At 45.0% G+C, this 10,963-nt stretch overlaps 4 protein-coding genes across 4 annotated transcripts; 2 read left to right on the top strand and 2 right to left on the bottom strand.

The window, feature by feature from the left end:
* Positions 1 to 57: 57 nt before the first annotated feature.
* BDV38DRAFT_252267 (uncharacterized protein) lies at positions 58 to 597 on the bottom strand. The gene has a single exon (XM_032055103.1). It carries the CDS (start codon positions 446 to 448, stop codon positions 248 to 250), a length of 201 nt encoding a protein of 66 aa, XP_031911481.1. The 5' UTR covers positions 449 to 597; the 3' UTR covers positions 58 to 247.
* Positions 598 to 2,867: 2,270 nt separating this feature from the next.
* BDV38DRAFT_252265 (uncharacterized protein) lies at positions 2,868 to 3,595 on the top strand. The gene has a single exon (XM_032055102.1). It carries the CDS (start codon positions 3,005 to 3,007, stop codon positions 3,170 to 3,172), a length of 168 nt encoding a protein of 55 aa, XP_031911480.1. The 5' UTR covers positions 2,868 to 3,004; the 3' UTR covers positions 3,173 to 3,595.
* Positions 3,596 to 3,871: 276 nt separating this feature from the next.
* Positions 3,872 to 9,774, top strand: abcB (putative ABC multidrug transporter). The gene is made up of 15 exons (XM_032055101.1): positions 3,872 to 4,548; positions 4,665 to 5,202; positions 5,263 to 5,480; positions 5,543 to 5,822; positions 5,883 to 6,116; positions 6,167 to 6,948; positions 7,007 to 7,169; positions 7,249 to 7,590; positions 7,655 to 7,778; positions 7,847 to 7,918; positions 7,971 to 8,086; positions 8,166 to 8,784; positions 8,844 to 8,924; positions 8,983 to 9,357; positions 9,417 to 9,774. The coding sequence occupies exons 1-15, from the start codon at positions 4,324 to 4,326 to the stop codon at positions 9,646 to 9,648; spliced, it is 4,401 nt and encodes a 1,466-aa protein (XP_031911479.1). The 5' UTR covers positions 3,872 to 4,323; the 3' UTR covers positions 9,649 to 9,774.
* A 755-nt stretch (positions 9,775 to 10,529) lies between these two features.
* Positions 10,530 to 10,937, bottom strand: BDV38DRAFT_252253 (uncharacterized protein). The gene has a single exon (XM_032055100.1). It carries the CDS (start codon positions 10,837 to 10,839, stop codon positions 10,537 to 10,539), a length of 303 nt encoding a protein of 100 aa, XP_031911478.1. The 5' UTR covers positions 10,840 to 10,937; the 3' UTR covers positions 10,530 to 10,536.
* Between the last annotated feature and the right edge of the window lie 26 nt (positions 10,938 to 10,963).

Here is a 10,963-nt window from a genome sequence, read left to right as displayed (position 1 = left end):
ATTGTATTTTGAAATCATGGGACATTATCATGGGGTCTTAAAATTTGCTTGGACGAAAATAGATCAATGGAGCTAAAGGACTTCATCACATCGCTAAGGCTTTACGCAGACGCTACACCCGAAGAATACGAAGGTACCAAGAACCAATGACAAAACATGAACGCCTTGATTGTTAGCCACCAAGCTTCCTACGGTTTCCTATCTTCCCTTGCTTTAGGGTGAGTCCGGGCGATGTCCGGGACGAAGTTTAGGGCTTTCGAACTTCTGCAGGGGGCCTGGGCCCATGTGCACCCCCCGGTATGGCTTGAAGACCAGGAAATGATAACCCACATAGTGGACCCATAGTCAGGAGAGGAGAGTTGGAAAAAGAAAAGAAAGAAAGAAAAACACAAATAAAACTAATGGCTGAATGGCTTGGATGTAACACCCATGCAAGAAGTTGCCCCATCGTAATCCTTGGGGTTCTTCCCGGTCTGGAACAAGACTGGATCAGTAATATAGGCGATCCTAGATTCGGTAGGTATCAAATACTCGGCAGAGAAAAGATAACCGAGTTCACTTTAGTGGACTCTTGGGGGTCTGTTTCTCATAGGTGAAGGAATATTTCTCACCAGACTAAGTGGGTTCTTCGAGAATCCACTCTCAGAACTTGGAAGCATCAACAGGGAAGAGTCGTAGCTGAGCCTGCCGCAGTGCTTATGGATGGCAGTAGGTACAGGTACCTAACCAGGTGACTTGCTGGTCGGAACAGAAGCTCCTTTCCCGTTCAGGCAGCTGGGTAATGTCGGAGGTTTTTCATTGGGCCCACGCAAACATCTCGTGGGCATCATGTTGCTACCACATTCACTCTACAGAGTGCATAAGATACTATCGTATTGCAGCATCCTAGCTGCATAAATCTCTTATGCACCGTTACATTCGCTTAGAGATCTGAGAGAACAGATCACAACCTTCTTTTCAGGAAGTAAATCAATAACCCTTTCAACCATCAGTCCGATGGGGATAGAACACAGCAGATGTGTTGGAGCAACAGGAACCCAAGGTGGTTAGAATATGGATCACTAAGTTCTCGGATATTTCCCTTGCTTAACTGGTAATCACTGTGGCGAACTGTATGTTCGAACTCAATTGGTAGCAAGTAAATGAGGTTCGCATATGGTATTAGGGTTGCATAGTTTTAGCTCGCTTAACAAAAATCTACGAGCATGGGAATGTCTTGGTCGCTCGGAGATACAACCTCAGGTTTTGCGAGGTCATCCCTGGGTTGACGTGTACGATTTCACCGTCGCTAAGTATATCGTACGGAAATTTTTCTTGCCAGGTACCTATATTTGGAGCCGGCGTCCGAAGGAAATTGGATACGATTGGTCTAGTGACATTTTCGTCATCGAATTTTCGCACGGGCAAAGTGATCTTCTGTGTTTCTTTCCCCATTAGCAGCAGTTTGTTCGTTAATATGAACGTCATGCGAGATGGAGAAGGTTGTTGGCTAAACGTCGATGCAAGCGCTGCAAGGGGGTGAAGACACTAGTACTCGTAGTAAATCCATGGTCTGCATAGTTTCGGGCCGATATCTGTCACACCTCGTAATTTTCTTATTTTAGCTAATTGCGAGCAAAGTCCGACAACGAATATTACCCAATCGGGGATGTCTAGGGTGAAAGGATGTTGGCCCCACAAAAATTTTCTTTCTCCGGAGATCTGAGCCGATTTTATTTAAATTTACTGATCGAAGATCCCGGGGAATAAAGGGAGATAGATGTCAGTCTCTACTTAGTACAGAGGTATCAATCAGAGTTATCACTAGTTGTGGGTACCGCCCACTCAGGAGGACCGTACATCAAGAAAAGTGAACAATCGAAAAACAATAAGAAAGTATATATATAAATAAATTTGGAAATAAACGAAAACGAGAGAAAAAAAAAAAAAGAAAAAGAAAAAAAGAAAGAAATGAAAAAAAGAAAAGGGATGTCTGCGTTTGCCTCGATGTCTCTCATCCATGTGCTACTACTGCATGCTGACAATAAACGACAATAAATGCCCAACCCTAAGATTCCAAGTTAGGTAAATCAAGGCCTCTGAACCAATGTGGCTCTTATAATAGCGGCAGCAAGATGAGCACTAGTAGCTTGACAGGCGTTTTATTACAAGCCAGGTAACTAAGTTAGCTTCTTTACCTAGATCGAGTCCGGTTGGGGTTACAGGGTGGAAATTCTCTCCATCCTGTAGAATGAGAAAACTTTTAATTGAACCGTCGGGATCTGATGGATCTCCACAGCCGCTGACACGCCAAACTAGACTAGTAGCAACTTGCAAGGTACAAGACAATTCAACACTCCACCTTATAATGGGGAATGAAGGATACTCCCGAAGCTTCCTAACCACTGAATTCAACGCGTTAACCCGAAAATAGTTAGCCAGTGGGCTCCGTCTCAAACTCGTTGAATCACAGTCATCAACCACGAAAATCTTGGTCTAGGCTAGACAGGGGAAGAGGAGGGTCAGTCCTAAGTAAGCTCTAACCCAATCACCGTAGTGGGTAAAGACTGTTTAGTACTGATATTAACAAGGAATATAGACATTATACCTACGTATGTATCCACACAACTGCCTTGGTTGATCACAATGGTGTTTTCTCCCTTGTTTTCCTTGGAAGCCACTATTATGATCTTGTTCATGAATGGGCAACGAGGCGGCTCGCCACCACTAAGTAACTGGTCATTCCGCACACTACCAATCCTTAGGGCCATGGCCGTCATGGCTCTGTTCCAATCGATTCTGCGATCAAGACAGGTGCTTGCTTTTCTTTTCCCTCTCTCTCTCTCCCTTTTTTTTCTTTTTTTCTTTTTTTTTTTTTGGTTTTTCTTCCTCTCTTGCTGATGTTGTTGAGACACAGCTAGCCCAGTCTATGGCGAGTAAAAAAGTGTCAAGCAATGAGCACGTCAACAGCACGGTACAATTTCAAATTTGATGCTAACGGGCCGCGGTCTCTGGCGTTAGCACAATGTCAGACCTACTTGATCCTGTGACGAGTTTTTTCTTTTTTTCTTTTTTCATTGCATTTATTTCTATTGTCATTATCATGGTATACATCCCTAAATCCATTGTCTGTCTACATGTGAATAGACTTCTATTTTCTAATCGTAAACATTTCCGCCTTAGATATACCTAGTGGCTTCTCAGCTGAGATAGATGAGATCTCAGCAAGCATTATACATACTACGTTAGATTATGCTGCTTCTCAGCTCGGGATTTGGAATAATTCAATTCTTTCTCATCCGTATTCCGGTCATCCGCAAAGCCACCCGAGCTCGTTCCGGAACTAGTACGCGGTACTTCTGATTTGGTTCGTACTAATGGGTCCGTCCATATCTCAGAGGCTTATATGTGGGGACCACGACAGGGGATGCCCTAATTTGTCCAACTAGACTCTTCTTAGGTAACTACTACCATGTCCTCTGCCAATGCAAGGAAAAAGGAATTGAAAAGGGAAAAAAAATCATAAATGGAAAAGGGAAAGGCCGAACCGCAGTTCGAACTAGGAAAAAAGGGCCATACTAGGCCTGGAACCACTAGAGCTCAGGTACCAAATAAAGAAAGAAAAAAAAAAAAAGGAATCTCGATGATGATGATAATAATAATAATATCCAAGGTCTTTAAGCATATCAAGAATGAAGCCACAGTTACACGACACGCTCCTCGTGTTGCCCTACCTCGAACGCTCAAGGTATCGCCACTCATCATGCGAGGGGGGCGTATTATCATCATCCCACAGTTACGTAGTAGTGGTAGTATACTTTTCGCCTAAGACAAAACTCTATGCATGGCAAAGACATATCTAGAATCAGAAAAAAGCAAAGAAAAGAAAAACTCCTAATAGTGGAGATCCCCTTCTGCAAGAACATGGATCAGACTAAATCATTTCATTTTGATAGCCGAGCGTTGGGTTCAGATGAACACATTGCATTGGATCAGCTACAGATGGCTTTACGATGTTAATTCTCCTTGTGATCGTGTTCGTGATGGAACGGTGGGTTAGACTTCCACTATACTCTAAATAATTTTTATTTGTTTATTGTTTTTATTATTTTTTTAACTAGTTCCTCCCTAATCACACCGTATATGGTGACTAGGCTGCTATGAAGGTAAAGCAAGACTGGATTGAGAATTTGTCAGTTTGATTTTTGTTTTTATTGATCTCTTTTATCTCTTTTTCCTCCCTCTTCATGGTTAGGTAAACGAAATCAAAGACCGATAGTCACTACAACAGTTCCAACCACCCATGATAGTGAGTTCGCTGTGATTCGAAACCATAGCGTAGTCATGGTGCTGCATTCAGATTTTCTCGCGTGCCAGCGGGACGATAATTCATTTCGGATTCCTGTTCAGTCCTGTCGAGATGGCTTCGACTTCTCTTTGCTCTTCGAGGAAACAATTTTAGAAATATTACCTCTGGGGCTTATTCTTATTATCGCAACATATCGACTCTATCAGCTGTTTCGAAAGCAACGCAAAGTGGTAACATCATGGCTGTTATGGGCAAAACTTGTATGTACATATAACTTCCTTGTTGGGACAATCGTGTCCCGTGACCGTTGACCTTTTGACCTCTGTTTGTACTTGACGTGAACTCGCCGCTTCTCTGCCGCTAACCTCCCCATTAGACAACGTGGGCTCTTCTAGCGATTCTTCGTCTTATACTAATAGCACTATGGGCCCTTCCAACAGCAAACCGAACGCAAGCCTCCATTGCTGCAAATGCGGTCTTGACTGTGGGTACAGTATTCCTCGGGATCCTCTCTTATGCGGAACATAATTATTCAGTCAGGCCCTCTCTTCTGCTGGGGATATACCTTTCCATCACTCTGCTTTTCGACATAGCAAAGACGAGGACGCTTTGGCTGCGCGAACTAGCGGAAATCAACAGAATAATTGCAATTCTTACTTCCGTAGCAGTAGGGGTGAAGGCCCTACTCCTCCTTCTTGAAACTGTGGAAAAGCGACGCATCCTCAAAAATGTCTACGAAAAACTTCCACCTGAGGCTACAGGAGGTATCTTCAACAGATTCTTCTTTTGGTGGTTAAACCCTCTGTTCAAAACTGGATTCTCCAAGCTACTTTCGGTGGGGGATTTATATACACTTGACATGCAATTGACCTCCAAAACACTGCATAGCTCCTTGGAGACTATGTGGAACAACGGTAATAAGCCCTGGATGACTGATCAGTTTACCCTACAGCAATCGGGCTGACGTCGGCCAGGAAACAAAAATTCATTGCTACTTGTTACATTCCGGACATTCAAATGGCAGCTTCTCTCAGCCGTGCTTCCGCGAGCTTGTCTTGCTGCCCTAAACATATGCCAGCCTCTACTACTACATAGATCGCTTTCATTTTCGGTAGAGCCAGAAACCAATTCCACCACTAACATCGGTTACGGTTTGATTGGCGCCTACATCCTCGTGTATCTTGGGATGGCGGTCAGTATAGCACATACGTTCCACCGGAGTCCTCACTCTTGCTTGCTAATCTTTCCTTTTAGGTAACCATGGGCCAGTACCAACACATGACATATCGTGCCATCACGATGGTGAGAGGTGCCGTGATCTCCATGGTGTACAGGAAAGCCACCACACTGAGCGTTGAAGATGCTGACCCCGCTTCATCTCTTACGCTGATGAGCGCTGATATAGAGAGAATTGTTCAAGGGTGGCAGACAATCCATGATATTTGGGGTAATGCCTTGGAGATAGGTATAGCCATTTTTCTCCTGGAACAGCAACTGGGGGTAGCTGCTGTGGTTGCTGTTGGTGTCGCTGTTGGTGAGTCTAAATTCACGCTATTTTATTGAGCAATGTGTTAATGGACACGGTTTCGGATAGTGGCTCTTGCTGGGTCACTAGTAAGTCTTGCCTTTGTGATGACGAGACAAGCTATGTGGCTCGAAGCAATCGAACGACGCATTTCATCTACCACATCAATGCTTGCCTCTATGAAAGGGATCAAGATGCTAGGTCTTAGTGACCTGCTTATGACATGCATTCATAACTTACGGCTCGACGAGTTGAGTATCTCGAGGAATTTCAGGAAGCTCTTAGTTTGGAATATGGCCTTTGGTATGTGTGATACGCCTAGCTTGTGGTGATCTGCTAATGGCTCCATGCAGCTTGGACAACTCGGATCTTTGCGCCAATATTCGCATTCGGGGCGTTTGTCGGTATCTCATATAAAAATGGAAATGATGCTGCTCTAAATACTTCGACAACTTACACCTCACTGTCATTGTTTGCTCTTTTAGCTGATCCACTTTTGAACCTGGTCATGGCCCTGATGACTTTCCTTGGGTCGGTTGGCTCCTTTCAAAGGATCCAGGAGTTCCTCGAGAAGAAGGGTCATGTGGATTCTAGAGATAAGTCCCGGCCGCTCCGACTAGGGCCTGTTCAGGAATCCAAGCAACTGGCTTTCGTGGAAGACTCTGAGACCTTAACTGATGAGTCAAGCTCAGCTAAATCAGATAAGGAGGCGACAGCTCTATCTGAGGACATGGTCACAATCAAAAATGGAGCGTTTGGGTGGGATAGTCAGAAAGAACCTCTGCTGAAAAGTTTGACAATCACAATCCCTCGTCAGACTTTTACCATGCTAGTGGGACCCTCTGGCTGTGGAAAATCAACCCTTCTCAAAGCTATCCTGGGCGAAGTACCTTGCTTGAATGGTACCATAAGCTTATCATCTGAGCGTATTGCGTACTGTGATCAAACACCATGGCATATGAATGGGTCTATCAAGCAGAGTATTGTGGCAATGTCTGGGTTAGACGAGGATTGGTATCTTTCAGTTATCTGCGCATGCGCCCTGGTTGAAGATTTTAAGCAATTACCGCGGGGAGACCAAACAATCATCGGAAGCAAGGGCATTGCCTTGAGTGGAGGACAAAGTCAGCGTATTGTGAGTAAACAGACGATCAGCAAGTATCCCATCTCATTGCTAACGCTTCTACTCTCAGGCACTAGCAAGGGCAGTATATGCCAGGAAAGATATCATAGTCTTGGATGATGTCTTTAGTAGTCTTGATGCGACAACAGAAGAGTACATATTCCAGTCTTTGATTGGTACACATGGCCTGCTTCGTTCAATCGGCTCAACTATTCTCCTTTCCTCATCTTCTGGTAAGCCATAGACCAAATATTGACTCCTTTCCTTTCCTTTCCTGTCTATCAGCGCCAAGCTAACGAGCTATATATGTAGTCAAACGAGTCCCTTTCGCCGATCATATCATAGTGCTCGGGAATGAGGGCCATGTCATGGAACAGGGAAGCTTTAAAGCCCTCGATCTAGCAGGCGGTTATATTTCAAGCTTCGCGTTAGGCCTACCAGAGCAAAACAACGCTGCGGAGAAGCCCAGTAATTCAGCAAAATCCGAGATTCAAGTGAGCTCTGTTGAACAGGATGAGGACGGTGACGTGGAAAGTCCTGGGGCGGGTGGCGACATTTCGATTTACTTGTATTATGTTAAGTCGATCGGCTGGCTCCCCACTCTTATATTTATTATCGCGATTACAGGGTTCGTTTTCTGTATATCATTTCCCAGTGAGTCCTATGTAACCTCCTGCTCTCCTTCAATGATTGAAGCATGCTTACCTACTATGAACAGGTATTTGGATGAACTGGTGGGCTAGTTCAAATGAAGCGGAGCCTGGGAAGCATACAGGCTACTACTTGGGAATTTATGCAATGCTTGGTGCTGTTGGCATGCTTTGTCTGATTGTCGGTTGCTGGTAAGTTACATGATCCCTGCTTCCCTTACACTATGTCATTCTTGAACACTAACCGCGGGCTCTTTAAGGCAAATGATCATTACTATGGTGCCTAGATCTGGAGAAAACTTTCACAGAAAGCTCTTAAGTACAGTTTTGAGGTACTTTGTATCACTTCCGTGTTTAATATTGTTTTTTTAATGACCTCTACAGCGCACCTATGTTGTACTTCTCGAAAACAGATAGCGGCGCCATTCTTAATCGATTCAGCCAAGATTTACAACTCATTGACATGGAACTACCAGTTGCTGCTATTAATACATTCGTCAGTAAGTCATCTTCACAGGATTATAATAGTCTGCCAAACTTCGGCGGGGGATCAATTACTTATAATTTTGTAATCTCTAGCATTCGTCCTCTGCATATGTCAAATGGTATTTATTGGAATAGCCTCAAAATATGCGGCCATCTCCTTCCCGGCGGTCATTCTAGCGGTTTACTGCATACAGAAAATATATCTTCGCACCTCACGGCAATTGCGATTCCTGGATCTTGAAGCCAAAGCGCCTCTGTACTCTCACTTTGCTGACTGCCTCGGTGGTTTGATGACATTAAGGGCGTTTGGCTGGCAGCAGGCTATGGAAGAGAAGAATCACGAACTGCTTGACTATTCACAGAGGCCATTTTACCTTTTGTATGCCATTCAACGCTGGCTTACACTCACCTTGGATCTTGTAGTTGCCGGGATTGCAGTTTTGTTGATTGTCCTAGTTGTGGTACTACGTGGGTCAATGAGTGCAGGCTACGTGGGTGTAGCCTTACTCAATGTCATCCTGTTCAGCCAGAGTATCAAACTGCTGGTAACGTTCTGGACCAACCTTGAGACTCACATCGGCTCCATCTTGCGTGTTAAGATGTTCTCTGAAAATGTACCTTCAGAGAATCTACCCACAGAAAACGACAACTTGCCACCGGACTGGCCATCGCAAGGAAACTTAATATTTGACTCCATCAGTGCAGAGTATAGGTAAGCACATGCAGGATTACACACTAGTGTTCACAGTACTAACATGAAGCCATATTAAGACCATCGGAGCCGGTCCTCAGCGATGTATCTTTGTCTATTCAAGCGGGCGAAAAAGTGGGGATCTGCGGCAGGACTGGCAGGTGAGATCGGTTACATGTCTTTCCGACGCTGTACTGTGACTCATATTTCTTTTGGTAGTGGCAAAACCTCCCTCTTAATGAGTGTCTTCCGGATGGTTGAGCTCAGTTCTGGAAGCATCCGGATTGACGGCGTCGATATATCGAAGGTGCCACGGCAAGAAGTACGCTCCCGCATCAACGGGGTCGCTCAAAGCCCCTTGTTGATAAGGGGCAGTGTCCGAGAGAATATTGATCCAACAGGCTGCCACACTGACAAGTCCATAATGGAAGCCCTCAGAACCGTTCAGCTCTCTTCCAAGGTCCAGGACAACGGAGGCCTAAGCACCGAAGTTGACGAACTATTCCTGTCGCACGGGCAAAAGCAGCTCTTCTGTCTCGCTCGAGCAATCCTGCGCCAAGGCAACATTCTCGTCCTCGACGAAGCCACCAGCAGGTACGCATTGCACTTAGAGGATATGGTGTGTATCAAATACTTACATATCTCCCATTTAGTGTCGATACCGTAACAGACGAGATCATGCAACAAGTTATTCGGGAAAAGTTCAGCAACCACACAATCCTCACCGTTGCCCACAAGCTTGAAACAATCCTCGACTATGACAAGATTATCGTGCTGGATGCCGGCCGCATAGTTGAGTCCGGCAGTCCTTATGCTCTTCTAGCTTCGGATACCTCGCATTTCAGCAAATTATACGCAAGCTCGATGATGGAGGAAGCCGAGTAAATGACTTATATACATATGCGAGATACCCGTAAAAAAGTGTTGCTTTCACATAATATTTAATAGTTATCCTTATATATAATTTACAGTTGTGTAATGAGTTTTACCCATCAACCAACCAGATGCTGTACCTGATGTGAACATTAAATTTCTAAGCCATCGCCTAGCTATGCTTATTCATAAAGTTTCAGTTACTAACTAGCTATTCAATAGTTATTAAATTAGATCTTAAACATTAAATAACATACACCTAACATTACCAGCCAAATCCCCATCCTGCAAACCGCAAACTGCAAACCTGAGTATCGACCGACTAACTATACAATAGGTATACAGTAGTTAGTACTATCGATGAATATATCTAACTAGTTGAACCATGTTGGTCTTTCTCAATGTTGGTTGAGATGCAACCCCCCCCCCCCCCCCCCCCCCCCCCCCCCTCCCCCCTGGCCGGGGGGGCTGCTGTTTGATGGAGTAGTGGGACGAAACAACACACTCATAACCGCCTGTCATGAGAGACTCAGAATCACTCACATCATCGAACCATTGCATCCCTTCAGCCAGTCGCTTCGCATAATACTGCTGGTAGCCAACCTCATGGGGAGGATGGTGGCGGTAAGTCGAGGCGCACCAAATAGCAAAGCCCGTCACAATGGCCTCCTGACATTTTGAACCAGCGACGAAGGTCGACAGGGACCGTTTCGGGGGCATTCTTGCTGAAGCACTCCTCTTTGCGACGGAGATAATGGTTCTCGAACTCGATGCACCTCTCCCTGGGCCATTTCTGGGAGGTGTCCACGTCGTAACCGTACTCGGGGTTCATTTCTTCGGAGTGCTCGCGGAATGCCATAGTTCCTGACATAAGTAGACATTGTAGATTGAATGTAGCGTTTACATGCAATCGATTGAGTAAGTGGGAAGGATTTTAGAAAAGGAAGATGCAGTTTTAGGTGACAGGTAGGTTTCCGTCCAATTCTCGTCCAGTAGTGCTGAAGAATCATCGTCACTAGACTCTGCTGGGCCGTAACATCCCGCAAAGAGTTCCTTCTTGTATGGTACCCCGGGCAATTTTACCAGAGAGCTCCTCAGCTTGGTCTCGGTTTTGGCGACGAATGGTGGATGTAAAGGCTCCCGATAGGAATAGCAGCACTCGGTCAAGAGCTCAATTAATATGCCAACCCCAGTTCCGTCCATGACGACATGGCTGAAGCAGATACATGCTACCAGTCCATCCAGCAAGAGATTTGCTTGGAATCCTGAAGGACGGAGCAACTTCGTCTTTAAGAAATGGAAGACTAGAAACCTATTTACTCTGTAG

This window comes from Aspergillus pseudotamarii (assembly GCF_009193445.1).
Source record: "Aspergillus pseudotamarii strain CBS 117625 unplaced genomic scaffold BDV38scaffold_43, whole genome shotgun sequence".
NCBI lineage: Eukaryota > Fungi > Ascomycota > Eurotiomycetes > Eurotiales > Aspergillaceae > Aspergillus > Aspergillus pseudotamarii.
The sequence above is the reverse complement of the archived record's forward strand: the minus strand, read 5'-3'. Positions and strand labels throughout refer to the sequence as shown.

Excerpts from the sequence above, each read along its gene's own strand:
- abcB (XM_032055101.1), top strand. The coding sequence starts at position 4,324 with ATGGTGCTGCATTCAGATTTTCTCGCGTGCCAGCGGGACGATAATTCA. Across the intron at positions 5,203-5,262 it reads GGAGACTATGTGGAACAACG|GAAACAAAAATTCATTGCTA; the intron begins GTAATAAGCCCT and ends GACGTCGGCCAG. Across the intron at positions 8,925-8,982 it reads ATCTGCGGCAGGACTGGCAG|TGGCAAAACCTCCCTCTTAA; the intron begins GTGAGATCGGTT and ends TTCTTTTGGTAG.
- BDV38DRAFT_252267 (XM_032055103.1), bottom strand. The coding sequence starts at position 448 with ATGGGGCAACTTCTTGCATGGGTGTTACATCCAAGCCATTCAGCCATT.
- BDV38DRAFT_252253 (XM_032055100.1), bottom strand. The coding sequence starts at position 10,839 with ATGGACGGAACTGGGGTTGGCATATTAATTGAGCTCTTGACCGAGTGC.
- BDV38DRAFT_252265 (XM_032055102.1), top strand. The coding sequence starts at position 3,005 with ATGTCAGACCTACTTGATCCTGTGACGAGTTTTTTCTTTTTTTCTTTT.